The 27,740-nt window shown below is 51.7% G+C and overlaps 1 protein-coding gene across 2 annotated transcripts in view; it reads left to right on the top strand.

The window, feature by feature from the left end:
* Positions 1 to 1,505: 1,505 nt before the first annotated feature.
* rnf169 (ring finger protein 169) overlaps positions 1,506 to 27,740 on the top strand; it is a 54,583-nt gene continuing 28,348 nt past the window's right edge. For both annotated transcript variants that reach the window (XM_038818025.1, XM_038818026.1), the window contains exons 1-2: positions 1,506 to 1,814; positions 12,274 to 12,350. In XM_038818025.1, the coding sequence (XP_038673953.1) occupies positions 1,526 to 1,814; positions 12,274 to 12,350 (366 nt within the window). In that variant the 5' untranslated portion in view covers positions 1,506 to 1,525. The remainder of the gene's footprint in view (positions 1,815 to 12,273; positions 12,351 to 27,740) is intronic.

Here is a 27,740-nt window from a genome sequence, read left to right on the forward strand (position 1 = left end):
ACAAAGTGACTTCTTTAGTAAAAGTAAAATACTGTGGATGCTGGAGATTAGAAATAAAAGCATAGCCTGCTGGAAAGAGTCACATTGGATTCAAAAACGACTGTTTCTCTCTCCGCAGATGCTGCCAGACCTGCTGAGCTTTTCCAGCACTTTGTGTTTTAGTTTCATATTTCCAGCACCTCTCGTATTATAGTTTTATTTTAGAGGTAGAGCTGGTTCTAGTTGATAAATCGATTAGATCCAGGTATCTATTGGGTTAAATGGGCTAGTGTAGATTCCAACTTGATTAATGTAGATGAGAGCAGAATTATAGTTGGTCAGATACGGGCTGCAGCTGGTTAGAGCCGGTTCCGAGCTAGGTCCCAGCTGGTTAGAGCCGGGTTCCAGCTGGTTAGAGGAAGAATCAGCTGGTTACAGCCAGGTTCGAGCTGGTTAGAGGAAGAATCAGCTGGTTAGAGCCAGGTTCCAGATGGTTAGAGTCGGGTTCTAGCTGGTTAGAGCCGGGTTCCAGCTGGTTAGAGGAAGAATCAGCTGGTTAGAGCCGGGTTCCAGCTGGTTAGAGCCGGGTTCCAGCTGGTTAGAGCCGGGTTCCTGCTGGTTAGAGCCGGGTTCCTGCTGGGTCCCCACTGGTTAGAGCTGGGTTTCAGCTGGTGAGAGCCGGGTCCGAGCTAGTTAGAGCTGGGTTCCTGCTGGTTAGAGCCGGGTTCCTGCTGGTTAGAGCCGGGTTCCTGCTGGTTAGAGCCGGGTTCCAGCTGGTTAGAGCCGGGTTCCAGCTGGTTAGAGGAAGAATCAGCTGGTTAGAGCCAGGTTCCAGATGGTTAGAGCCGGGTTCCAGCTGGTTAGAGCCGGGTTCCTGCTGGTTATAGCCGGGTTCCTGCTGGGTCCCCACTGGTTAGAGCTGGGTTTCAGCTGGTGAGAGCCGGTTCCAGCTGGTTAGAGCCGGGTCCGAGCTAATTAGAGCTGGGTTCCTGCTGGTCAGAGCCGGGTCCGAGCTAGTTAAGAGCCGGGTCCGAGCTAGTTAGAGCTGGGTTCCTGCTGGTCAGAGCCGGGTTAGAGCCGGGTTCCTGCTGGTCAGAGCCGGGTTAGAGCTGGGTTCCTGCTGGTCAGAGCCGGGTTCCTGCTGGTTAGAGCCGGGTTCCTGCTGGTTAATTTAGTAGTTAGTGTTAGATTAGAGAAAGGACCAGTTAACAGGTGAGTTAAAGGGCGAATTAGCATTAGGTTAGAGAAGGGTTCAGTTAGTTAGGGTAGCTGAGGAGCTAGTTAGGAAGGGGAGCAGCTAGTTTAGGGCTAGAGAAGGATCTGGCTGGTTAGATCAGGAGTTAAACTTGGAGCGAGTTGTTCAGGGCTGTGTGTGGGCGCGCGCTCCCGCCTTCCCGCGCGACCCAGCGCGCCCCCGCCGTCCCGCGCGACCCAGCGCGCTCCCGCCTACCCGCGCGACCCAGCGCGCCTCCGCCGTCCCGCGCGACCCAGCGCGCTCCCGCCTTCCTGCGCGCCCCCGCGCGGGGCGGGGCTCCGACGTCACAAGATGGCGGGCCGGAGCGGGAGTGCCGAGCGGGCCCGGAGAGGGCGGCACGGAGCCCGGCTGCAGACTGCGGGCCAGGCCGGGGACAGCGGCCTGTGCCAGGGCTGCCTGAGCCGCGCGGCGCCCGAGGCCGGCCTCAGCCTGGGCCTGGCCTGCCCGCTCTGCCGGCGCACCGACAGCAGCCGGCCCACCACCGCCGCCGCGCCGCTCTGGCAGCCGCGGGGCCGCAGGAAGAAGCAGCAGGGCCGCTGGAGGCAGCGAGAGGAGGCGGCCGAGCAGCGGCTGGAGGCCGGTGAGCAGCGGGGGGCCGCGGATTCACTCTGCGGGAGGCGGTGGATCCCGGCCTGGAGCGGGCAGGGGGGGATCATAGAATTTACAGTGTTGAAGGAGGCCATTCAGCCCATCAGGTCTGTACTGGCCCTTGGAACGAGGCCCCTACTTAAACCAACACCTCCACCCTATCCCACTAACCCCATCTAACCGAAGGGCAATTTATCATGGCCAATCCACCTAACCTGCATATCTTTGGACTGTGGGAGGAAACCGGAGCACCCGGAGGAAACCCACGCAGACACGGGGAGGACGTACAGACTCTGCAGTCACCCAAGCCGGGAATCGAAGCTGGGACCCTGACGTTGTAAGGCAGCAGTGCTAACCATTGTGCCACCCAGGAAATTGGGGTATAAGGCTTGACATCAAGAAGAATGCTCTGATAGTGAACATAAAGGGTGCGGGGTGAGCACGTTGGGGTGACATTAGGGGTGGGTGCTTGGTACAGGCTCATGAAAGGGGGTGGGGTGGGGGTTAGGTGAGAAGTGACCGGGGGCTGGATGAGAATGAGAGAAATGGACAATCTGGCATGCTTAAAAGGAATGGGGTCAGAGGCAAAGGATGACGCTGGAGGAGTTTTGAGGGGTGACAGAGAAACGGCATACGACGGGTGAATGAGAGTTTGTACAACCTTGGTAGTGGAGTAGAATTTCTGAATGACCAAAACTGTTTGTTCTAAACCTGACTCAAAATCACTTGACATTCAGGCTCCAAAGCTGATTGAGTCACAGACTAGATTTGTTTGTATTTGACTTTCCTCACACAGGACATGCCCAAGCATGTAACTATCTGTACTTGGGTTGCGTTAAAGTTGGTGTGCAATGCTACAGCACAGGAGGAGACCATTCGGTCCATCACAATTCTGCTGGCCCTGTGAAAAAGCTAAACCCCATCCTTTGATCCCACATCTTTCATTCTCACTCCACAGTATAAATATTTACCACTTTGTCTGACAGTTAGCTTTGACAAAGACTCATCGGACTCGAAACGTTAGCTCTTTTCTCTCCCTATAGATGCTGCCAGACCTGCTGAGATTTTCCAGCATTTTCTCTTTCGCTTTGATCCCACATCCTCTTAATTTTCGCCACTTCCTTTGAAGGGTCAGTTTAGGTTGTGTTTCTACCACTGATTCTGGTCAAACATTTCCCATCCTAACAACAATTTAAAAAAAAAAAAAATCTCAACTACTTCCTTAGTGTTGATTTTAAAACATGCCCCGAAGTTACAGACTCCCCAGCCTGTAGAAATAGCTATTTTTCTTGCTTTGTCTTAGCAAAATCTATCAAAGGGACGGCACGGTGGTTAGCACTGCTGCCTCACGGCGCCGAGGACCCGGGTTCGATCCCGGCCCCAGGTCATTGTCCGTGTGGAGATTGCACATTCTTCCCATGTCTACGTGGGTGTCACCCCCACAACCCAAAAAACATGTGCAGGGCAGGTGAATTGGCCACGCTAAATTGCCCTTAATTGGGAAAAAAAGAATTGGATACTCTAAATTTATTTTTTTTAAACTTAGCTAATTCATAATCCCCCCACTTTAACTTGCCCACCTTCTATATATACACACATACTCGCACACAAGACAGACAAGAGGAGAGGAGTGCAAATAATAAGTAAAAAGGAAAAAAGAGTATTTGTTTCAGATGGTTTTGTTTAAGCAGACATTCCCTCAAAGTAAGGTTTCAGATCCTGGTCTCTGCAGCCTGTAATGGTTTCAATGTAGATTCATTCATTCAGGATCTCTGCAGGTTCAGAAATACATCAACTCTCAGCCTTTCTGGAGAGAGAAGAGAGGGAGCAGGTCCTTGTCCCCAAGTGTCCAGGTCTCAACTCTGCTTTCCTTAGCTCTCAGTAAATCATCTCACTCGGGCAGGGTCCTATCACCGCCTGTTACTGGCAGAATACGGCCTTTTGGCCAATTGATTGACCATCAGCCAACCAATCAAACTGAGTCCCACCCCATTTCTCGGGTGTCACAACGTTCTGTTGTCCAAAGCTAGCAGCACCATATACTATGCTGCAACTCCTCATTCTCTCTGCTGCTAGACTTTTTTTTAAAAATAAATTTAGATTACCCAATTATTTTTTCCAATTAAGAGGCAATTTAGCGTGTCCAATCCACCTACTCTGCACATTTTTTGGGTTGTGGGGGCGAAACCCACGCAGACACAGGGAGAATGTGCAAACTCCACACGGACAGTGACCCAGAGCCGGGATCGAACCTGGGACCTCAGCGCCGTGAGGCGGTTGTGCTAATCACTAGGCCACCATGCTGCCCTTCTGCTGCTAGACTTAAACATACATGTCCATTAAGCATCCATGGATCAAATATAATAACGGCAAAAATAAAGAAACAGGAAATAAGGGAATCAACAGACAGGACTCTTACACGCTGCCCGAAAGGGCAGTGGAAGCAGATTCAATAATAACTTTCAAAAGGGAATTCGATAAATACTTAAATAAAATGCAGTATAATGGGGAAGGAGCAGAGAGAGTGGGAATAATTTCAAGGAGCTGTTACTGGCATATTGTGCCAAATAGCCACCACCTCTGTTGTCAGATGCTGTGGTCCTAAAACAGGATCCCACACACTTTCTGTGATTGCCTGACAGACCCTCAGGTAACCCATTAAAGACTGAAATTAAATTAAATGAAAGCTTCAATAACAAGAAAAACTGGATAAGTTCAGCAGGGCAGGCAACATCTGTGGAAGGGAAGACAGAGTTAATGTTTCGAGTCCAATATCAATATTCCTCAGAACTTCTTCGGAAGACAGAGTTTGAATGTTTCTGCGAATAAGAGCCTTTAAACAGTGCTGAATATTATACAAGTTTGTTTTTAAATGAGAGAATTGTCCCTGTAACCCAGTGTGCCCTGCCTCTAGGGGCAAACTGTGACAGCAAGATCACTGCAGGCTCCGTCTGTGAAGTCCGTTGTCTAGTCTCCATGGGAAGTGCAAACCTGAGGTTCTTGGAGTGAGTATGATAATTGCCTAAAGTGCAGATCCCAGACCACTAGCTCCTGTCTCAAGTGTACTGGCTGGCTTCTGCTTTGTGTTAACCATGGTTCAGTTGGCAGCATCCTGTTCTCGGAGTCAGAAGATCAGGAGTTCAAGACCCACTCCAGAGACTTGAGAACTTAATGTAGAATGATTCTGCCAGTGCCTGTACCGAGGGCTAAAAACAAATTACTGCGGATGCTGGAATCTGAAACTAAAGAGAAAATGCTGGAAAATCTCAGCAGGTCTGGCTGCATCTGTAGGGGGTGGGGAAGAGCTGACGTTTTGAGTCCAGGTGACCCTTTGTCAAAGCCTTGGCCAAGGGAGTTCTGCACAGTTTGAGATGCTATGTTCTGGATGAGATATTAAACCCAGGCCCATCTTTCCCCACCAGTGAATGTCACCATTGAAAAAGCAGAAAGGTTTTCGTTTAGATATAACTGGTTTTGCAGTCTGAAAACATTTCGAGTCCAAAATGCTTTGCACGTAGTGAAGTACATTCGAAGTGTAGTCACTGCTCTAATATAGGAAATATGGCAGCCAGTTTGCACACAGCAAGGTCCCAAAACAGCAACATGATAACCAGATTAGCTCACTCGGCTAAATCGCTGGCTTTTAAAGCAGACCAAGCAGGCCAGCAGCACGGTTCGATTCCCGTAACAGCCTCCCCGGACAGGCGCCGGAATGTGGCGACTAGGGGCTTTTCACAGTAACTTCATTGAAGCCTACTCGTGACAATAAGCGATTTTCATTTTTCTTTTTTTTCATAATCCATTTAAATTATGTTTAAGAGGGTAAATATTGGCTGGGGCACCGGGAAGAACTCCACTACTCTTCGATAAGATCTTTTACTCCATCCTAACAGGGCCTTGGTTTAAGGTATCATCCAAAAGACAGCGTCTCTGACAGTGCAGCACTCCCACAGTACTGCACCAGGCGTGCCAGCCTGGATCTTTATGTTCTCCTGAGGAACTGCGGAGTTCTTCCCCAGTGTCCCGGCCGTTATTTATCAGCCAGACAACCTCACTTCCAGCAGATGACTTGTCTGTTACTGTTTGGGATCTTGCTGTGTGTAAATTGGCTGCTGCATTTCTAAATCATCAGCAGTGACTATGCTTCAAAAAAAAGGTAGCTAATGTGAAACGTTTTGGAATCTGGTTAAAGTGCTACCCCTCGCTCTGTGTGTGCATGTGTGTAAATTGAATAGTTAAGTTGGAAAGCAGAGCTGGAAGCTGCTCATTAATGATGATGTACAAAGTGTCAAACTACCTATGAAGGGATGGGAACGATATTAAACACTCATTTCTTTTATGGATCGGTGAGCATTGACAGTTTTCTAATTGGTCAGTCAGGGCCTCTTACTTGTTTGGGTGTCTTTATCAAGGAGATATTTATGCAACCTGTTGTCTCTGTTAAGATGGCAACGGAGGTGGCCATTCAGCCCGTCAAGCCTGTTATGCCATTCAGCTGAACCATTGTTGATCTGTGTCTTAGCTATATCTACCTGCCTGGGTTTCATAGCCCTTAATACTCTTATCCAACAAAACTCTTGTCAGTCTCGGTTTTGAAATTTTCTGTTAACTCCCAGCATAATAGCATATAGGTTTTTTTGGGGGGGAGGCGCGGGGTTGGGGGGGGGGGGTGTAGTGGTTATGTCTGGACTAGTAATTCAGGCACCCAGGCTAACACTCTGGGGACATGAATTCAAATCCAGCCATAGCAGCTGTTGGAAGGTAAATTTAACAACTAAAATCTGGCATTAAAAACCAGCCACAGTATGCTGTTCCATCAAGTTCACTAATATCCTTTAGGGAAGGAAATCTGCCGTCTTTACCTGGTCTGGCCTACATGTGACTCCAGACCCACAGCAACGTGGTTGATTCTTAATTTCCCCTCTGAAATGTCCGAGCAAGCTTCTCCGTTCAACGGCAGTTAGGGCAGTACAATAAATGTCGGCCCAGTCAGCGACCCCCACGTTAAATTGAATTTTAAAAAAACAGGTTTCCACTGCCCTTTGTGCGGGGAGTCCTCTCTGACCTCTCTCTTGAATGGTCTGTCCCGAATTTTAACATTCTGCCCCCTTGTTCTGGAGTCCCCCACTGGAGGAAATATTTTCTCTCCACCCTCAAACCTGATGTTTCAGCTGATACCTGGGGGTTACCATTGACCAGAAACTGAACTGGACTCAGCCATATAAATACTGTGGTTACAAGAACAGGTCAGAGGCCGGGAATCCTACAGCGAGTAACTCACCTCCTGATTCTACAAAGCCTGTCCGCCATCCACAAGGCCCAAGTCAAACTCATGACCTCTACCACCCAGAAGGAGAAGGGAACCTTCTCAATTAAAGGTGTAGTAAATGCTGGCCATGGCAGCGACACGCTCCTCCCGGGAAGGAGAATAAAGAAAAATCAAGTCCTCCAATCTGGGTGTTTGTGAAATTGGATGGAAATACTAGGCAAGCAGCATTAGAGAATATTTATTTTTCTTTCCTTATAGTGTGTGTTACTGATATCAGCCCCACGTAACCAAGCAATTTCCCCCAGGCACGTTTTTGGGCTGTGGCTGGCAAGGATGGTGTTTATTACCAATCTCTAACTACCCCTTGACTCAGTAGTGATGATACTTGCTTGGCCTTTCACAGGCTGTTGAGATGCACGGACTGGCTGGAGTTACATGTAGGCCAGGCTAGGTATGGACGGCAGATTTCCTTCCATAAAGGACATTGGTGATCCAGATGGATTTTTATGACAATCTGACAGATTTATGGTCACTTTTAGATGTTTGCAAATCCTTACAAAGGAACTCTCATTCTCAAGATTCTTAATCCAGATCACTGGATTACTAGCCTAGTAACATAACCACTGCACTACTGTAAACCTTCCACTGCAATTCAGTAAGTGAAGTATTTTGGGCCTCAGTGAAACTGTCCTATTGATGCAGAACGACAGTCCTGGGTGATGGCGTTCTTTGGTGTATCTTGATGTCTCGCTCATTGTTGGGTCAGGGTTGGGAGGGAGGATAATAACAGGAATAGACCTACATTCACTCCTAATCCAACAATGCCTGCAATTTACAATTCTCACTCTTGTTTTCAAATTCTTCCATGGCCTTGACCCTTCCTAACTTTGTAATCTTTCCCAAGCCCCACGCTCTTCAAGGTATCAGCCCTTCTCTAATTGTGGCCTCTGGAATGTCCCCAATTTCCATCATCCTACCATTGGTGAGCGTGCCTTCATCTGTCGAGGCCCTAATCTCTGGGATTCCCTCCCTAAACTCCTCTATCTCTCCATAAAGATTTATTATTGTTATCCCCTTTCCAGACACTCATTAAAACCCACCACCTTGTTCAAACTTTTGGTACCTGTCCGAATGTCTCCCTCTGTGGCACAGCGTCAAATGTTGTTTGATATCATGGCGGGGTGTTAGAGGGTGGTCAATTGCAACAGCAACCCCCCCCCCGCCCTGGGGGTTGCTGCTGCAATTGACCACCCTCCAACACTCCGCCAGGAAATCAAGAAAGGGCTGCCACCGCCGGAAGAACCCTTGCACTGAACCCCTCAGGGCAAACTTGACCCTCTCCAGTTTGATGAACCCGGTCATGTCACTGATCCAGGATTCCGGGCTCAGGGGGCCTCCCATCCCTCCACTGTAAAAGGATCCTGCGCCGGGCTACTAGGGACACAAAGGCCAGGATACCGGCCTCTCTCGCCTCCTGCACTTCCGGCTCCGATGCTACCCCAGAAATACTGAGCCCCCAGCCCAGTTCCACCCTGGGACCAACCACCCTGGACAAGGTCCCCGCCACCCCCTTCCAGAACCCCTCCAGCGCCGGACAAGCCCAAAATGTGGGTGTGATTCGCTGGGCTTCCCAAACACCTCTCACACCTGTCCTCGCCCCTAAAGAACCGGCTCAGCCTGGCCCCAGTCAAATGCGCCCTATGCAGCACCTTTAGCTGAATTAAGCTAAGCCATGCGCAAGAAGAGGAAAAATTCACCCACGTCCTCTCGTCAATCGCCTCCCCCAGCTCCTCCTCCCACTTCGCTTTCAGCTCCTCCACCGAGACCCCTTCCCCCTCCTGCATCACCTGATAAATTGCAGAGATCCTGCCCTCACCGACCCACGTCCCCGAGAGCACCCTATCCTGAACCCCCCTTGGCGGCAATAGCGGAAACTCCGCCACCTGCCGCCTAACAAATGCCCTAATCTGCATATACCTGAAGGTATTACCTGGTGGGAGACCCCACTTCCCCTCCAACTCCTCTAAGGTCGCAAACTTCCCGTCGAGGAAGAGGTCCCCCCATCCGCCTGATACCTGCCCTATGCCAGCTCAAAAGCCCTCCATCTATCCTCCCTGGTACAAACCGGTGGTTCCCCCGTATCGGGGACCAAACTGAGGCCTTCACCTCCCCCCTATGACGTCTCCACTGCCCCCAGATTTTGAGGGTAGCTACCACCACTGGACTCGTAGAGTACCTTGCCGGGGGGAGTGGCAGCGGGGCCGTCATCGGTGCCTCCAAACACGTGCCCACACAGGACGCTGCCTCTATCCTCTTCCATGCGGCTCCCTCCCCCTCCATCACCCACCTACGAATCATTGCCACATTCGCAGCCCAGTAATACCCACACAGGTTGGGCAACGCCAGTCCACCAACCTCCCTGCCTCGCTCCAAGAATACCCTCCTCACTCTCGGGGTCTTCTGTGCCCACACAAACCCCATAATACTCCTATTAACCCTCTTAAAGAAAGCCTTCGGTATCATGATGGGTAAACACTGGAAGAGAAACAAAAACCTCGGGAGCACCGTCATCTTAACCGACTGGACCCTGCCCGCTAGGGAGAGTGGCAACACATCCCACCTCCTGAACCCCTCCTCCATCTGCTCCACCAACCTCGTAAAGTTTAGCCTATGTAGGGCCCCCCAGCTCCTGGCTATCTGGACTCCCAAATATCTGAACCTCCTCTCTGCCCTCTTCAACAGGAGCTCCCCTATCTCTTTCTCCTGGTCCCCCATATGCACCACAAACAATTCATTCTTCCCCACGTTGAGCTTATAGCCAGATAAGTCTCCGAACTCCCCCAGAATCCTCATCACCTCTGGCATTCCCCCCCCCCCCCGATCCGCAATGTACAGCAGTAAATCGTTCGCGTACAACGACAGCCGGTCGGTGCTCCTCCCCCCACCCCCTGCACAATCCCCCTCCAGTTCCTCAATTCCCTCAGTGCCATGGCCAGGGACTCAACCGCTAGCGCGAAGAGCAGGGGAGATAAGGGGCACCCCTGCCTCGTCTCCTGGGACAGCCGAAAGTCCGCCGACCTCCTCCCATTCGTCACCACGCTTGCCACCGGAGCACTATACAACAGCCTCACCCACCGAATGAATCCCTCACCAAACCCAAACCTCCTCGATACCTCCCACAGGTAGCTCCACTCCACCCTGTCAAAAGCTTTCTCCGCATCCATCGATGCTGCTATTTCCGCCTCCCCATCCACTGCCGACATCATTATAACATTAAGACGACGCCGCACATTGACATTCAGCTGCCTCCCCTTCACAAAACCTGTTTGGTCCTCATGAATAACCAGCGGGACCACATCCTCCACCCTCCTGGCCAGTATCTTGGCCAGCAGCTTTGCGTCTACATTGAGGAGCGAAATCGGCCTGTAAGACCCACACTGGAGGGGGTCCTTATTCCGCTTCAAGATCAGAGAAATTAGTACTCTGGACATCGTCGGGGGCAAGGCCCCCCCCTCCCTTGCCTCATTCAGGGTCCTCACTAACAACGGGCCCAGCAAGTCTGAGAACTTCTTGTAAAATTCCACCGGGAACCGGTCAGGCCCCGGTGCCTTCCCTGACTGCATACTCCCCAACGCCTCGATCAGCTCCTCCAACTCAATTGGGGCCCCCAGACCCTCCACCCGCTCCTCCTCCACTCTTGGGAACTCCAGCTTATCCAAAAAGTGGTCCATCCCACCCTCCTCCCCAGGGGGCACCGACCGGTACAGCTCCTCATAAAAGGACCTGAACACTCCATTGATGCCCCTTGCACTCCGCACCAGATTCCCTCCTACATCTCTAACTCCCCCTATCTCCCTCGCCACCTCCCGCTTCCGGAGCTGGTGGGCCAGCATCCGACTTGCCTTCTCCCTGTACTCATATACCGCCCCCTGCGCCCCCCTCCACTGCGCCTCCGCCTTCCGGGTGGTCAATATATCAAACTCCGCTTGGAGACTACGACGCTTCCCCAGAAGCCCCTCTTCCGGGACATCCGCATACCTCCTGTCCACCCTTACCATTTCTTCCACCAACCTCTCCCTCTCAACTTTCTCCCCCCTCTCCCTGTGCGCCTTAATATATATCAGCTCCCCTCTAACCACTGCCTTCAACGCCTCCCAGACCACCCCCACTTGCACCTCCCCATTGTCATTAGCTTCAAAATATCCCTCTACGGACCCGCCCACATACTTCCTCCTCCGACAGAAGCCCCATATCTAACCTCCACAGCGGGCGTTGATCCTTCCCCTCCCCCAGCTCCAGGTCCACCGAATGCGGAGCGTGGTCTGATATGGCTATCGCTGAGTACTCCGTCCCTACCACTCTCGGGATTAGCGCCCTGCTGAGGACAAAAAAGTCGATCCGGGAATAGGCCTTGTGATTACATTGTTTTCTGAGGGCGGCGCAGTGGTTAGCACTGCTGCCTCATGGCGCTGAGGACCCGGGTTTGATCCCGGCCCCGAGTCACTGTCCGTGTGGAGTTTGCACATTCTCCCCGTGTTGCGTGGGTCTCACCCCCACAACCCAAAGATGTGCAGGGTAGGTGGATTGGCCACGCTCAATTGACCCTTCATTGGAAAAAAAAACAATTGGGTACTTGTGAAAATAATTTTTTGTTTTAAAAATCATTACACTGTTGTAGATGCCTCCCTATTGCCACATACCCGGGAGTGACTCTTTGATCTGTGCACTCAGTGAGCACAGAGATTGTTTCTTCTTGGAGAGTGTCCATAACCTGCTGTGAAAGGCAGTCTTGGGTTTACGTAGAAACTTATCTGTATTCAGAATGATGAGAGATTTTGGCAGGGAAGATGGGGAGTAACAGCGTTCCCACTGACAGGAGAGTTGGTAACCAGAGCGTAAAGATAACTGGTGATAAGATGTGAAAGCAGCTTCAGTGATGACTTTTAAAAGGGAATTGGATAAATTCTTGAATAGGGCAGTGGGACAAAAGCAACAGAGTGGGATTAATTACCTCGCTCGGATAGAGTCAGCACAGTGGGTTGAATGGCCTTCCACTGTGCTGTGTGATTTTGTCGTTATTGTGCTTAAATGGGGAAAGGGTAATGGCCACTTCAGGTGCCTCGTAAGAAGGGAGTTGGGTTTGTCCTGAGTTGAGTTTTGCCTTTGTGTTTTGTGATTGCAGAGCCTGTGTTCCGTGCTCCCCTGGTGCTGAGTAAAGCAGGCGATGTCCGGGAGGGGTTTGAGACCCAACTCCGACAGGTACTGTCCTCTGTCACTTCAATAATTCCAGTCAACATTTCAGAATGAGGAGGAGTACGGGCGGGGAATGGGGCAGGGGTTGGTGAGGTGGAGAAGGCCTTTCACACTGGACCTTGAATAATTTGCACTTTTGCCATTTATCACTGATGTTTTCTGGATTCATTCAGGTTTGTGCTGATAAATAGCAAGTAACGTTCATGTCACGAGGCAGTGACCAGCTCCATGCGACACAGTGATGGCCTTTTCTGTCATAAGATGATAGTTTGTGCCCTGGTGGTCAAGCATCACATGATGTTGCTCAGGAGCCACACTCTGGCAGGGCAGTCTCTGCCATGTTTACTACGGTGGAAGAAAGTGGGCTGAGTAGGAGCACGATTCGCGAGCCTCTGTTTTTTCTGGTCCTTCTTCTCGGCCAGTTGGGCTTTTCATTTTTGCTGCCCTCTTCAAATTCTGACCCTTCAGCCGCCTGAGGCCACAGCCTTCAGCAACCGTCTTCACTTTAACATTCAGTGACGTTGCTATCAACATCCTGGGAGTTACCATTGACCAGAACCCCCCCCCCCCCCCCCCACCCCAATGTGGCATTACTATCAACATCCTGGGAGTTACCATTGACCAGAACCCCCCCCCCCCCTCCCCCACCCCAATGTGGCATTACTATCAACATCCTGGGAGTTACCATTGACCAGAACCCCCCCTCCCCCACCCCAATGTGGCATTACTATCAACATCCTGGGAGTTACCATTGACCAGAACCCCGCCCCAATGTGGCATTACTATCAACATCCTGGGAGTTACCATTGACCAGAACCCCGCCCCAATGTGGCATTACTATCAACATCCTGGGAGTTACCATTGACCAGAACCCCGCCCCAATGTGGCATTACTATCAACATCCTGGGAGTTACCATTGACCAGAACCCCGCCCCAATGTGGCATTACTATCAACATCCTGGGAGTTACCATTGACCAGAACCCCACCCCAATGTGGCATTACTATCAACATCCTGAGAGTTGCCATTAACCAGAACCCCCGCCCCCCGCCCCAATGTGGCATTACTATCAACATCCTGGGAGTTACCATTGACCAGAACCCCGCCCCAATGTGGCATTACTATCAACATCCTGGGAGTTACCATTGACCAGAACCCCCCCCCCGAATGTGGCATTACTATCAACATTCTGGGAGTTACCATTAACCAGAACCCCCCCCCCCCCCCCCCCCCCCCGCCCCAATGTGGCATTACTATCAACATCCTGAGAGTTACCATTGACCAGAACCCCCCCCCCCCCCCCCCCCCGCCCCAATGTGGCATTACTATCAACACCAGGGAGTTACCATTAACCAGAACCCCTCCCCCACCCCAATGTGGCATTACTATCAACATCCTGGGAGTTACCATTAACCAGAACCCCTCCCCTCCCCTCCCCCCCCCCGCCCCAATGTGGCATTACTATCAACATCCTGGGAGTTACCATTGACCAGAAACCCCCCGCCCCAATGTGGCATTACTATCAACATCCTGAGAGTTACCATTGACCAGAACCCCCGCCCCAATGTGGCATTACTATCAACATCCTGGGAGTTGCCATTAACCAGAACCCCCGCCCCCCCCGCCCCAATGTGGCATTACTATCAACATCCTGGGAGTTACCATTGACCAGAACCCCGCCCCCCCCCCCCCCTCCCCTCCCCTCCCCTATCCCGCCCCAATGTGGCATTACTATCAACATCCTGGGAGTTACCATTGACCAGAAACCCCCCCCCCCCCCCCCCCCCCCTCCCCTCCCCTCCCCTATCCCGCCCCAATGTGGCATTACTATCAACATCCTGGGAGTTACCATTGACCAGAACCCCGCCCCAATGTGGCATTACTATCAACATCCTGGGAGTTACCATTGACCAGAACCCCGCCCCAATGTGGCATTACTATCAACATCCTGGGAGTTACCATTGACCAGAACCCCGCCCCAATGTGGCATTACTATCAACATCCTGAGAGTTACCATTAACCAGAACCCCCGCCCCCCGCCCCAATGTGGCATTACTATCAACATCCTGGGAGTTACCATTGACCAGAACCCCGCCCCAATGTGGCATTACTATCAACATCCTGGGAGTTACCATTGACCAGAACCCCCCCCCCGAATGTGGCATTACTATCAACATTCTGGGAGTTACCATTAACCAGAACCCCCCCCCCCCCCCCCCCCGCCCCAATGTGGCATTACTATCAACATCCTGAGAGTTACCATTGACCAGAACCCCTCCCCCCCCCCCCCCCCCCGCCCCAATGTGGCATTACTATCAACACCAGGGAGTTACCATTAACCAGAACCCCTCCCCCACCCCAATGTGGCATTACTATCAACATCCTGGGAGTTACCATTAACCAGAACCCCTCCCCTCCCCTCCCCTCCCCCGCCCCAATGTGGCATTACTATCAACATCCTGGGAGTTACCATTGACCAGAAACCCCCCGCCCCAATGTGGCATTACTATCAACATCCTGGGAGTTACCATTGACCAGAAACCCCCCGCCCCAATGTGGCATTACTATCAACATCCTGGGAGTTACCATTAACCAGAACCCCCGCCCCCCCGCCCCAATGTGGCATTACTATCAACATCCTGGGAGTTACCATTGACCAGAACCCCGCCCCCCCCCCCTCCCCTCCCCTCCCCTATCCCGCCCCAATGTGGCATTACTATCAACATCCTGGGAGTTACCATTGACCAGAACCCCCCCCCCCCCCCCCCCCTCCCCTCCCCTCCCCTATCCCGCCCCAATGTGGCATTACTATCAACATCCTGGGAGTTACCATTGACCAGAACCCCGCCCCAATGTGGCATTACTATCAACATCCTGGGAGTTGCATATATCGCCGTTCCTTCCCTGTCGCTGGGTCAAAATCCTGGAACTCCCTAACAGCATGGTGGTTCTCCCTGCACCACAGGGACTGCAGTGGTTCAAGCAAGCATCTCACCATCTTCTCAAAGTCAGCTGGGGATGAGCATCCTATGAACTAATATATTTTTAAAACATTCTCCCCTTACCAAATTGCCATTTCTTCCCGTGTGACCCAGGATAAGCTGTTGGGTGAGGAACATTATAGTCGAGTCCAGTTTGCATGCACTCTGCCTGACTCTTCACTCGTGAGAATGACTGATATGGGTTCCTTAATAAACCTGTTGCTGCCCAACTAAATAGGCTAATATCGAAGAATAAGTAATCGAATCACTAGTCAGATTCAAAAAATGCTAACAGAATGAAGGCCCTTGATGGAGCTGGAATACAAGGAGGAGAATGTATTGATCTATTGTATAAAGCATCAAGAGTGACTTCACTTGTGCTCATCCTCAGGAAGGATATAGTGTATTGATGCAGCACAGGCTCACCAGGCCTTTTGAGGGCTAAAATACGAGGTCAGCTTGCATAAACTCTGCTTGTATATCCTCAAGTTCGGGAGGTTGAGTGGTGATCGAGTTGAGGTGTTTAAGATGATTAAAAAACAAAGAAAAGTACAGCACAGGAACAGGCCCTTCGTCCCTCCAAGCTTGCGCCGACCATGCTGCCTGTCTAAACTAAAATCTTCTACACTTCCGGGGTCCGTATCCCTCTGTTCCCATCCGATTCATGTATTTGTCAAGGTGCCCGTTAAACGTCACTATCGTCGACTTCCGGTGTGCATCATGAAGTGAGTGAGCACACAGAGGCAGCTCCTGCCTAAGGTTGCAGAAAAGAGCTCTTTTTTGGCAGCACGGGTTGGAATTTCGATGAAAAGGTGTGGGTGAATGTTCAAGGAGTATTTTCCCCCAGGAATAGGATGTTTCTTGGTTATCAGACCCTCAGAAACAGTGCAAGATTTGTCTGAACAGCAACAAACAAAAGCCTCTGCAAGCATGCTAGCGGGGGAAGGGCCAGCTTATAGGTCTCAAGCTGACCTGAGGGCCTTTATGAAAGCTGAATTCTAGCAGCAGAGGGAAGAACTGTGAAAAGATCTCACCAAGGCCATTGAAGAAGCGGAGACGGACTTCCGGTAGCGGTGATGCGGAGCTAAGCCGCACGTTCAGTGGCTCCCACTATTTTCGGACTTTGGGGCTCTTTTAAGGGCTCGTAGTGGTGCTGTTTGGAATTTTCCCCGTGTGGGAACACTCCTTCTCAGATTCTCCACCGGTGGATGGCCTGGACTAGGAGTGGAGTGGTCAGAAAACCGGCTTTGCAGTTGCGGCTAAGCCGCACCGCAGCTCCCGCTACTTAAGGACTTTTGGGCCGATTTGAGGGCCCCAAACGGCGCTGTCGCAACGAATCCCGGTGGGGGAAGGTATCTAGAGGAGCATTCCCCATAATTTATGGTGCTCACCCGGAGTGGGGCAAAGGAAAAGGCTGCAGCAGCTCCCCAAGAAAAGCGGGGGAAGAAGGACAAAATGGCGGCCGGCGGAACACCCGAGGACTGGTGGAAGTGGGCGCAGGAGCAGCAAGCTGCTCTTCTGCGCTGTTTTGCGGAGCTGAAGGCTGAGTTGCTGGACTCACTGAATGCGACTACCAACAAGCTGCTTGGAGCTCAGGTGGCCCAGGAGGTGTCTATCCGGGAGTTGCAGCAGCAGGCCGCTGAGAGGGAGGAGGAGGCCGTGGTCCTCGTGGGGAAAGTGGAGTTGCACGAGGCACTTCACAAAAAGTGGCAAGACCGCTTGGAGGAGCTGGACGTTCGCACGAGGCGAAAGAATTTGAGGATCCTGGGCCTGGCGGAGGGGCTGGAGGGGTCGGATCTCCTGTGGTACGTGACCACGATGTTGAGCTCGTTGATGGGAGCGGGGTCCTTCCATTTGCCCCTGGAGCTTGAGGGAGCTCACAGAGTGCTGGCCAGGAGGCCTAAGGCAAATGAACCCCCGCGGGCGGTGCTGGTGCGGTTCCATCGATTTAGTGACCGGGAGTGTGTGCTGCGCTGGGCCAAGAAAGAGAGGAGCAGCAAGTGGGAGAATTCGGTAGTACGAATCTACCAGGACTGGAGTGCGGAGGTGGCAAAGCAGAGGGCCGGGTTCAACCGGACGAAGGCGGTGCTGCATGCCAAGCAGGTCAGATTTGGAATGCTGCAGCCTGCGCGTCTGTGGGTGACATATAAGGACCGGCACCACTACTTCGAGTCCCCGGAGGAGGCGTGGGCCTTTGTACAGGCGGAGAAACTGGACTCGAACTAGGATCTGGAGACACACTATGGCCGTTGCTGTTTTCGCTGTTGCTGTTCTTCAATTTTGATACGTGTTTTTTTTATGCTGCTTTTCTTTTTGCTCTGTTTCCGGGTGGGTTTGTCTGTTGGGTGTGGGGTATGTGGGGAACGTTGGGGGTATGTGCTTTATATGTTCTCTTCTGTACGGGGCCGGGGGTTGGGGTGAAACTGGATTTTGAGGAGCTGCGTCGGAAGGGTGAGGTGTGGCAGTGTGAAAGCGCGGGCTTTCCTCTGGTTGTCTGCGCTGCGGGGCAGGGGGGGCGGAGCTGGAGGTGGGGGCGTGGCCTCTACTGGTTTTCTTTCCCGCGCTGAAGCGGTGCCAAGGAGGTGTGGCAAGAGGGGGATGACCCCATGCCGGGAGGAGATGGGTTTTGGCAGGAGCTGCCGGGCCAGCAGAAGTCAGCTGACTCACGGAAGTACCATGGAGGGTGCGTCGCGGCTAGGTGGGGTCCTAGCCTGGGGGGGTGGGGGGGGATACCGGGTTGATGCTGGAATGGCCAGGAAGGAGCTGGCGTGGGCCGGGGGGGTAGAGGAGAGGCGTTATCGCCATGGGGAACGGGTCAGGCGGGGCGAGCCTGCCTGGGGCGAGCAGTCGATAAGCTATGGCTAGCCGGCGGGGGAGAGGGGCAGGTTGCTTTCTGATTCGGCTGATTACCTGGAACGTGAATGAAAAAATGAGTGGGCTGAATGGGCCGGTTAAGAGAACCAGGGTATTTTCTCATCTGAAGGGGCTGAAGGCGGACGTGGCTATGCTCCAGGAGACCCACTTGAAGGTGGCGGACCAGGTTCGTCTGAGGAAGGGGTGGGTGGGGCAGGTTTTTCACTCAGGATTGGACGCGAAGAACCGGGGGGTGGCGATCCTGGTGGGGAAGAGGGTGGCGTTCGAGGCGGCTGAGGTGGTGTCGGACAAGGAGGGCAGCTATATTATGGTGAAGGGTAGGCTGCAGGGAGAGAAGGTGGTGCTGGTTAATGTATATGCCCCGAATTGGGATGATGCCGGCTTCATGAGGCGCTTGTTGGGCCGCATTCCGGACCTGGAGGCAGGGGGCCTGATCATGGGGGGAGACTTTAACACAGTGCTGGATCCCCCACTGGACCGGTCCAGTTCAAGGACGGGTAGGAGACTGGCGGCGGCCAGAGTGCTGAGGGGGTTTATGGACCAGATGGGAGGGGTGGATCCCTGGAGGTTTGGGAGGCCGAGAGCGCGGGAGTATTCCTTTTTCTCCCATGTCCATAGGGTCTATTCCCGAATAGATTTTTTCATCCTGAGCAGGGGATTGATCCCGAAGGTGCAGGATGCAGAGTATTCGGCCATAGCGATCTCAGACCATGCTCCGCACTGGGTTGATCTGGAGATGGGGGAGGCGCGGGACCAGCGCCCGCTCTGGCGCCTGGATGTGGGGCTGCTGGCTGATGAGGAGGTGTGTAGGAGGGTCCGGGGAAGTATTGAGGGGTATCTTGATACCAATGATACGGGGGAGGTCCGGATGGGGATGGTCTGGGAGGCTCTGAAAGCAGTGATCCGGGGGGGAGCTGATCTCCATCCGGGCCCATAGGGAAAGGAGGGAGAGGGAGAGACTGGTGGGGGAGCTCCTGGATGTGGACAGGAGATATGCGGAGGCACCGGAGGAGGGGTTGCTGGGGGAACGGCGCAGTTTGCAGGCCAAATTTGACTTGTTGACCACCAGAAAGGCGGAGACACAGTGGAGGAGGTCGCAGGGCACGGTATATGAGTATGGGGAGAAGGCGAGCAGGATGTTGGCACATCAGCTCCGCAGGCGAGATGCGGCTAGGGAAATTGGTGGAGTGACGGATAGGGGTGGGAATGTAGTGCAGAAGGGGACAGAAGTAAATGGGGTCTTTAGGGACTTCTACGAGGAACTGTACCGGTCAGAACCTCCGATGGGGAGAGGGGGGATGGAGAGCTTCATGAACAGGCTACGGTTCCCAAGGGTTCAAGAGGAGCTGGTAGAGGGGCTGGGGGCGCCGATAGAGTTGGAGGAGCTAGTCAGGGGGATCGGGCAAATGCAGTCAGGTAAGGCGCCGGGGCCGGACGGGTTCCTGGTGGAATTTTATAAAAAGTATGCGGATCTGGTGGGCCCCATGTTGGTGCGAGCTTTCAATGAGGCATGGGAGGGGGGGGCTTTGCCCCCGACGATGTCGCGGGCACTGATCTCTCTGATCCTAAAGCGGGATAAGGACCCCTTGCAGTGTGCATCATACAGGCCTATCTCGCTCCTCAATGTTGACGCTAAGTTGCTGGCGAAGATCCTGGCCACCAGGATAGAGGACTGTGTGCCAGGGGTGATACACGAGGATCAGACAGGATTTGTCAAGGGACGGCAGCTCAACACGAATGTGCGGAGACTGCTAAATGTTATTATGATGCCGGCAGTGGAGGGGGAGGCGGAGATAGTGGTGGCGCTGGATGCGGAGAAAGCGTTTGATAGAGTTGAGTGGGGGTACCTGTGGGAGGTGCTGGAGCGGTTCGGATTCGGGGAGGGATTCATCAAATGGGTGAGGCTGCTCTACGTGGCTCCAATGGCGAGTGTAGTTACAAATGGAAGGAGATCGGAGTACTTTAGGCTCTACCGTGGGACCAGGCAGGGGTGCCCCCTTGCTCTTTGCACTGGCGATTGAACCTTTGGCTATGGCGTTGAGGGAGTCAGGGAGATGGAGGGGTCTGGTGCGGGGTGGGGAGGAACATCGTGTATCGCTGTATGCGGACGACCTGCTGTTGTATGTGGCGGATCCAGAAGGGGGAATGCCGGGGGTGATGGAGCTGTTAGCGGAATTTGGGGGCTTCTCGGGCTATAAGTTAAATTTAGGCAAGAGTGAGGTATTTGTAGTACACCCGGGAGATCAGGAGGAGGGAATTGGGAGACTCCCATTTAAGAGGGCAGTGAAGAGTTTCAGATACCTGGGGGTGCAGGTGGCCAGGAGTTGGGGGACTGTCCATAAGCTTAATTTTACCAGGCTGGTGGAGCAGATGGAGGAGGAATTTAAACGGTGGGACATGGTGCCGCTATCGTTGGCGGGTAGAGTGCAGTCCGTCAAAATGACGGTTCTCCCGAGGTTCTTGTTCCTTTTTCAGTGTTTGCCCATCTTTATCCCTAGGGCCTTTTTTAGAAGGGTTACGAGCAGCATCATGAGCTTTGTTTGGGCGCATGGGACCCCGAGGGTGAAGAGGGTCTTCTTGGAGCGGGGTAGAGATGGGGGGGGGGGCTGGCGTTACCCAATCTCTCGGGATATTATTGGGCGGCCAATGTGTCGATAGTGCGCAAGTGGGTAATGGAGGGGGAGGGGGCAGCATGGAAACGGATGGAGAGGGCGTCCTGTGGAGATACAAGCCTGGGGGCCCTGGTAACGGCGCCGTGGCCGCTCCCTCCTACGAGGTATACCACGAGTCCGGTGGTGGCGGCTACCCTCAAGATTTGGGGGCAGTGGAGGCGACATAGGGGAGAAGTGGGGGGCTCGATGGAGGCTCCGTTGAGGGGGAACCATAGGTTCGTCCCCGGGAACATTGATGGGGGATTTCAGGGTTGGTACAGAGCGGGCATCAGACAGCTGAGGGACCTGTTTATTGATGGGAGGTTTGCGAGCCTGGGGGAGTTGGAGGAGAAATTTGGGCTCCCCCCGGGGAACATGTTCAGGTATCTGCAGGTAAAGGCATTTGCTAGGCGGCAGGTGGAGGGATTCCCTTCGCTTCCCGCGAGGGGGGTGAGCGACAGGGTGCTTTCGGGGGTCTGGGTCGGAGAGGGGAAGATATCTGATATCTACAAGGTTATGCAGGAGGCGGAGGAGGCGTCAGTAGAGGAGCTGAAAGCTAAGTGGGAGGGGGAACTGGGGGAACAGATCGAAGACGGGACATGGGCTGATGCCCTGGAGAGGGTTAATTCTTCCTCCTCGTGTGCGCGGCTTAGCCTCATCCAATTCAAGGTGCTGCACCGGGCCCACATGACTGGGATGAGGATGAGTAGGTTCTTTGGGGGTGAAGACAGGTGTGTCAGGTGCTCGGGGAGTCCAGCGAACCATGCCCATATGTTCTGGGCATGCCCGGCGTTGGAGGAGTTCTGGAAGGGGGTGGCGAGGACAGTGTCGAGGGTGGTGGGATCCAGGGTCAAGCCAGGATGGGGACTCGCGGTTTTTGGGGTTGGGGTGGAGCCGGGAGTGCAGGAGGCGAAAGAGGCCGGTGTGCTGGCTTTTGCGTCCCTAGTAGCCCGGCAAAGGATCTTGCTACAATGGAAGGATGCGAGGCCCCCAAGCGTGGAGACCTGGATCAATGACATGGCGGGTTTCATTAAGCTAGAGAAGGTCAAATTCGCCCTGAGAGGGTCGGTACAAGGGTTCTTTAGGCGGTGGCAACCTTTCCTCGACTTTCTGGCTCAACGATAGGGTACGGGGACAGCAGCAGCAGCAACCCGGGGGGAGAGGGAGAGGGAAAGGGGGAGGGAAAAGGTGGGAAAACGATGACTATGTTTGTTTATTTAATTTAAGTTTATTTTGAAGTTCTTTTGTTGTTTATGGGGGGTGGGGGATGGGATACATGCGTCGATACGGTCTGGGGTGGTACGGTTATTATGGGTTATTTTGTTGCATTTCATTGTTTGTCATTAGGTTTTATATTTTCTGTAAAAAATTCCAATAAAAATTATATTTTAAAAAAAACGTCACTATCGTCCCGGCTTCCACCACCACCTCCGGACCAAGGATTTGGTTGGGGTGAGGGGGAGGGGATGTCCAGAACCGGGGGAACCTTAAAATTCTAGCTGGACCATTCAGGATAGATGTCAGAAAGCACTTCCTTACACAGAGGGGTGGGTATCTGAAACTTTTTCCCCCCTAAACATTGTTGAGGGTGGAAGTTCTATTGGAAATTTGCTGTGTGAGATTGCTAGATGTTTTGGATATGATTACTGTGGGATGTCAAGCTACAGGTAAATGGTGTTGAATTACAGGTGAGTGTGATCTAATGAGCTGTTGGAGCAGGCTGGAGGGGTTGAATGGCCTCCCAATGGCACAGATATGGAAGCTTCGAGAACCATGCTGTCTTTATCAACTGTCCCGAGACAACGGCTGGGTTTTTGACTGGCAGGAGAGTCCAGCTCTTATCTTATGGAAACAAGTCTGTGCATGTTCTTGACGGCCTTGGACAGAGACCGGAACTGGCTAGCTGCATAGGGAGGAGAGGTGGGAAGGGAGCCAGCAACTGGCTTCAATTCAGAACAAAGCCAGACGTCTGCACAACAGAACTTAAACATTTCAAACCTTCCATTCTGCTTGTTATGTCAAAGAGCTGGATCTTCGCCATTGCCTTGTATATGAGTTTGGACCGCTCCTTGCTGTGTTGTGCTTAACACACAAACCGCCCCCCACCTCAAATTTGTATAGTTTCTGCGTTTTGTCAAGTTCAAACTCAGGGACTGATCACTTTTAAAATTCATTTATGGGATGTGGGCATTGCTGGGTAGACCAGCATTTATTGCCCATCCCTAATTGCCCTTGAGAAGGTGGTGGTGAGCTCCCTTCTTGAACCGCTGCAGTCCATGAGGTGTAGATACACCCACAGTGCTGTTAGGGAGGGAGTTCCAGGATTTTGACCCAGTGACAGTGAAGGAACAGCCGATATATTTCCAAGTAGGATGGTCAGTGACTTGGAGAGGAACCTCCCAGGTGATGATGTTCCCATGTGTCTGCTGCCCTTGTCCTTCCTGATGGGAGTTGTGGGTTTAGAAGATGCTGTCTAAGGCAGTGTGTTTCCAAAGTGGGTGTCGCGAACCCCGGGATGATGTCAAATGGGTCGCCAAAAGGTCTCCAAAAGTTATTCCCAAGGATCGCCTGGCCTTTTCCCCAGCTTTGACAAAGAGTCATCGGACTCGAAACGTTAGCTCTTTTCTCTCCCTACAGATGCTGCCAGACCTGCTGAAATTTTCCAGCATTTTCCCTTTTTTCCCATTTTCCCCCTGGGGGAACTCTGGCTACAGTACAGTGTGTGGCCACGAGGCTGATGTAGAGGCCGGTGCCATGGACTTTCTGCCTCCCTGGGTCACTTATAGTCACCGCCTCCAACACAGCCTCTCCCGTTCCTGCAGCAACTGAGCAACCAGGTTAGTCAGCACCTGCTCCTACAACCGAAGAGTTTAAAAGAGAAAAATCAATTATCTTTCAATTTATTTCCTGCAGATACTCCTTCTGCACAGAGTTAGTTACCAGTAGTGTTTCGCGATCTTTCTTTTCCAGGCCTGCATCTCCCACCCAAAACCAAGTGACTGCCGACTGGAATATGTTTCCACAAGTATCCTAGTCAGTAACTCCTAGCCGGAGTACTCCCTTATACAGTAAGAAGTCTTACAACACCAGGTTAAAGTCCAACAGGTTTGTTTCAAGCACGAGCTTTCGGAGCACTGCTCCTTCCTCAGGTTCCAGAAACAATGTTTCTGAAACATACCTCTTCATTCACCTGAGGAAGGAGCTGTGCTCCGAAAGCTCGTGTTTGAAACAACCTGTTGGACTTTAACCTGGTGTTGTAAGACTTCTTACTGTGCTCACCCCAGTCCAACCACGCCGGCATCTCTACATCATGGCTACCATCCCTTATACAGGACCTAGCTCCAGCAGATAATTCCTGTGTATCTCCCCACCTTTCAATTGGTCCATTGTCACAAAGCTGATTCATGTTTGCCCCATTCTGAACTCGGCTCGGGGATGACGGGTGTGGGTTTGGGAACTCCATCCATCCCAGTCAGGGGGAAAATGCATCTGTTTAATTACAGCTCATAGGAAGCACAGAGTCATTGATCACACAAAGAGACCGAATCTCAGGGTTAATGTTCTGAATTGGATGCATGTTTAATGTCTGCCATTGTTACCATTGTCAATTAATCTAGAATTTTGTTTGCCATTAACATCAGTGTTGGTTCAATTTCTGTGACAGTTAATCTTGTTGATGTCTGTTGAGATTCTGTTACTCTTAACCTTGTCAATCAGATCTATGTTTAAAGTTGCGCTGTGTGTGCAGATGTATATTTAAAATGGGGAGCCATTCTCCACTCACTTTCTGAATTCAGTCACTCTCTCAGTGAGACTGACTTTGCGATCAATGATGAGTCTCCTTCCTTCCCCATCAGCCCAAAATCCAGGCTTGTTTCCAAGAATTTCCTCATTCCCCTTTCAAACAGTGCCGGAGTCTGCGATCAAACATCTCGCACACTGAACTCTACAGAGACTTTTTATTACAAGTTAATCATATCTCCAAATAACAACAAAAAATAGCAAATATATTTTCATTTGCCAACAATTAACGTGATGTTTTAAAAAGTAACTGCAGAGAATCTATTGTGAACTTAGCGTGGGTCGCAAGAGGTGGCCATTTTGAAAAAAATGGGTCCCCGGACAAAATGTTTCCAAAATACTGGTCTAAGGTGCCTTGGTGCGTTCCTGCAGTGCATCTTATAGATGGTACACACTGTTGCCACAGTTCGTAGGTGGTGGAGGGAATGAATGTTTGTGGATGGGGTGCCAATCAAGCGGGGCTGCTTTGTCCTGGATGGTGTTAAGCTTCTTGAATATTGTCAGAGCTTCACTCATCCAGGCAAGTGGAGAGTATTCCATCGCACTCCTGACTTGTGCCTTGTAGATAGTGGACAGGCTTTGGGGAGTCAGGAGGTGAGTAACTCACTCCAGGATTCCAATAATCTGACCTGCCATTGTACCACAATATTTATATGATTGGTCCAGTTCAGTTTCTGGTCAATGGTAACCCTCTGGGTGTTGATTGTGGGGGATTCAGCAATGGTGATGCCATTGAATGTCAAGGGGCAGTGGTTAAATTCTCTCTTCTTGGAGATGGTCATTGCCTGGCACTCATGTGGCACAAATGTAACTTGCCACTTGTCAGTCTAAGCCTGGATATTGTCCAGGTCTTGCTGCATTTGGACATCAAAATGGTGCTGAACATTGTGTAACCATCAACGGACATTCCTACTTCTGACCTCATGGAGGGAAGGTCATTGATGAAGCTGCTGAACATGGTTGGGGTTGGGCCTAGGACACTACCCTGAGGAACTCCTGCAGTGATGTCCTGGAGCTGAGATGATTGACCTCCAACCACCACAACCATCTTCCTTTGTGCCGTGAATGACTCCAACCAGCGGAGAGATTTCCCCCTGATTCCCATTGACTCCAGTTTAGCTAGGGATCCTTGATGCCATATCCATTCTAATGCTGCTCTAATGTCAAGGGCAGTCACTCTCATCTCACCTCTTGTGCTCAGCTCTTTTGACCATGTCCGAACCAAGACTGTATTGAGGTCAGGAGTTCAGTAATTCTGGCTTAACTCAAACTCTGTGCTTGTGAGCATGTTATTGCTAACCAAGTGCTGCTCGATAGCACAATTTATTATGTTATTTCTGATCGAGAGTATGCTGATGCGGTGGTAAATGTCCGGTTTGGCTTTGTCCTGCTTTTTGTATACGGGAAATACTTGGGCAGTTTTCCATATTGCTGGGTAGATGTTGTGGTTGTACTTGAACAGCTTGGTTAGGAACACGGCGGGTTCCGGAGCGCATGTCTTCAGTACGACATCCAGAATATTGTCAGGACCCATATAGGGTTAGGGTTTCAGCCTTTTCTTGATTTCATGTGGATTGAATCAAATTGGCTGAAGACTGACATCTGCGATGCTGGGGACCTCGGGAGGAGGCTGAGATGGATCATCCACTCGGCACGAAGGTTCGGGAGAAAGAGCAGGACGGTGGAGGTGAAGAATGTCAGATCAGCCATGATCCTACTGAATGATCGAGCAGGCTTGAGGGGCCGAATGACCTGTTCCTATTTCTCATGGCCTTCTGGCAGGAGATTGTTGCAAATGCCTTATCCTTTGTACTGATGTGCTGTAGTGGAGACTGAGCCACTCGGTGATGGATATTGAAGTCCTCCATGTGAGTACATTCTGTGCCCTTGCCACCCTCAGTGCTTCCTCCAAGTGGGCATTCAGCATGAAGGAAGGCAGGGCAGAATGTGGTATTCAGCAGGCGGTTTCCTTGCCCATGTTTGATCTGATGCCATAAGACTTTGTGGTGCCTGGAGGTAAAGTTAAGGACTCCCAGGGCAGGACCTCTAGTGGCGATACGTAGCTGGAGGTCGCACGTTGGGTGGCTCCTACTAGAGCATGCGGCCCGCCAAAGGTCTTTATGCGGCCCACCAAGATCAAGTCATTAAAAAAAAAAAAATTTTTAATTTTTATTTTAAGTTTAATGGGGGGGGGGCTGTTGGGTTACTGGTATAGAGTGGGTACGTTGACTTGAGTAGGGTGATCATTGCTCGGCACAACATGTGTTTCATGTGAAGTTTCTACTTTAAAATATTAATTAATAAAAATTAATTGCTTTTTTTCTTTAAAAACCTTTTATTTTGGCTATTTTAAATATTAATTATTTTACTTAATATACTATGCGGCCCTTTAAAATTGTGAATTTCTGAATGTGGCCCTTGCACGGAAAAGTTTGCCCACCCCTGTGCTAGAGCTTCTAGTTTTTGGCCTTTAGACCCAGTTTTCTGGGGTCAATTTCGGATGATTTTTTTTTTTAATAAACATTTTATTGAGGTATTTTTGGTTTTACAACAACAACAAAATAACCAATGTACATGAATTTATAAACATAGTGCAAAAGCCGTCTTTCTCCTTTACAGGTCCCATCTTTATTATCCCCCTCCTCTAAGCTAACCCCCTCCCCCCCCCCCCCCCCCCCCCCCCGCTGATGATTAATTTTCCGCAAAGAGGTTGACGAATAGCTGCCCCCTCCGGGCGAACCCTAACAGTGACCCTCTCAGGGCGAACTTGATTTTCTCCAACCAGAGAAAGCTAGCCATGTCCGATAGCCAGGTCTCTGACTTCGGGGGCTTTGAATCCCTCCAAGCTAATAGTATCTGTCTCCGGGCTACCAGGGAAGCGAAGGCCAGAACGTCTGCCTCTTTCTCCTCCTGGATTCCCGGGTCTTCCGACACTCCGAAAATCCCTCCCTCTGGACTCGGTGCCACCCTTGTTTTCAACATCATGGACATGATGTCCGCAAACCCCTGCCAAAATCCCCACAGCTTTGGACATGTCCAGAACATGTGGACATGGTTCGCTGGTCCTCTCGCACACCTTGCACACCTATC

Source organism: Scyliorhinus canicula, chromosome 14, assembly GCF_902713615.1.
Source record: "Scyliorhinus canicula chromosome 14, sScyCan1.1, whole genome shotgun sequence".
Taxonomy (NCBI): domain Eukaryota; kingdom Metazoa; phylum Chordata; class Chondrichthyes; order Carcharhiniformes; family Scyliorhinidae; genus Scyliorhinus; species Scyliorhinus canicula.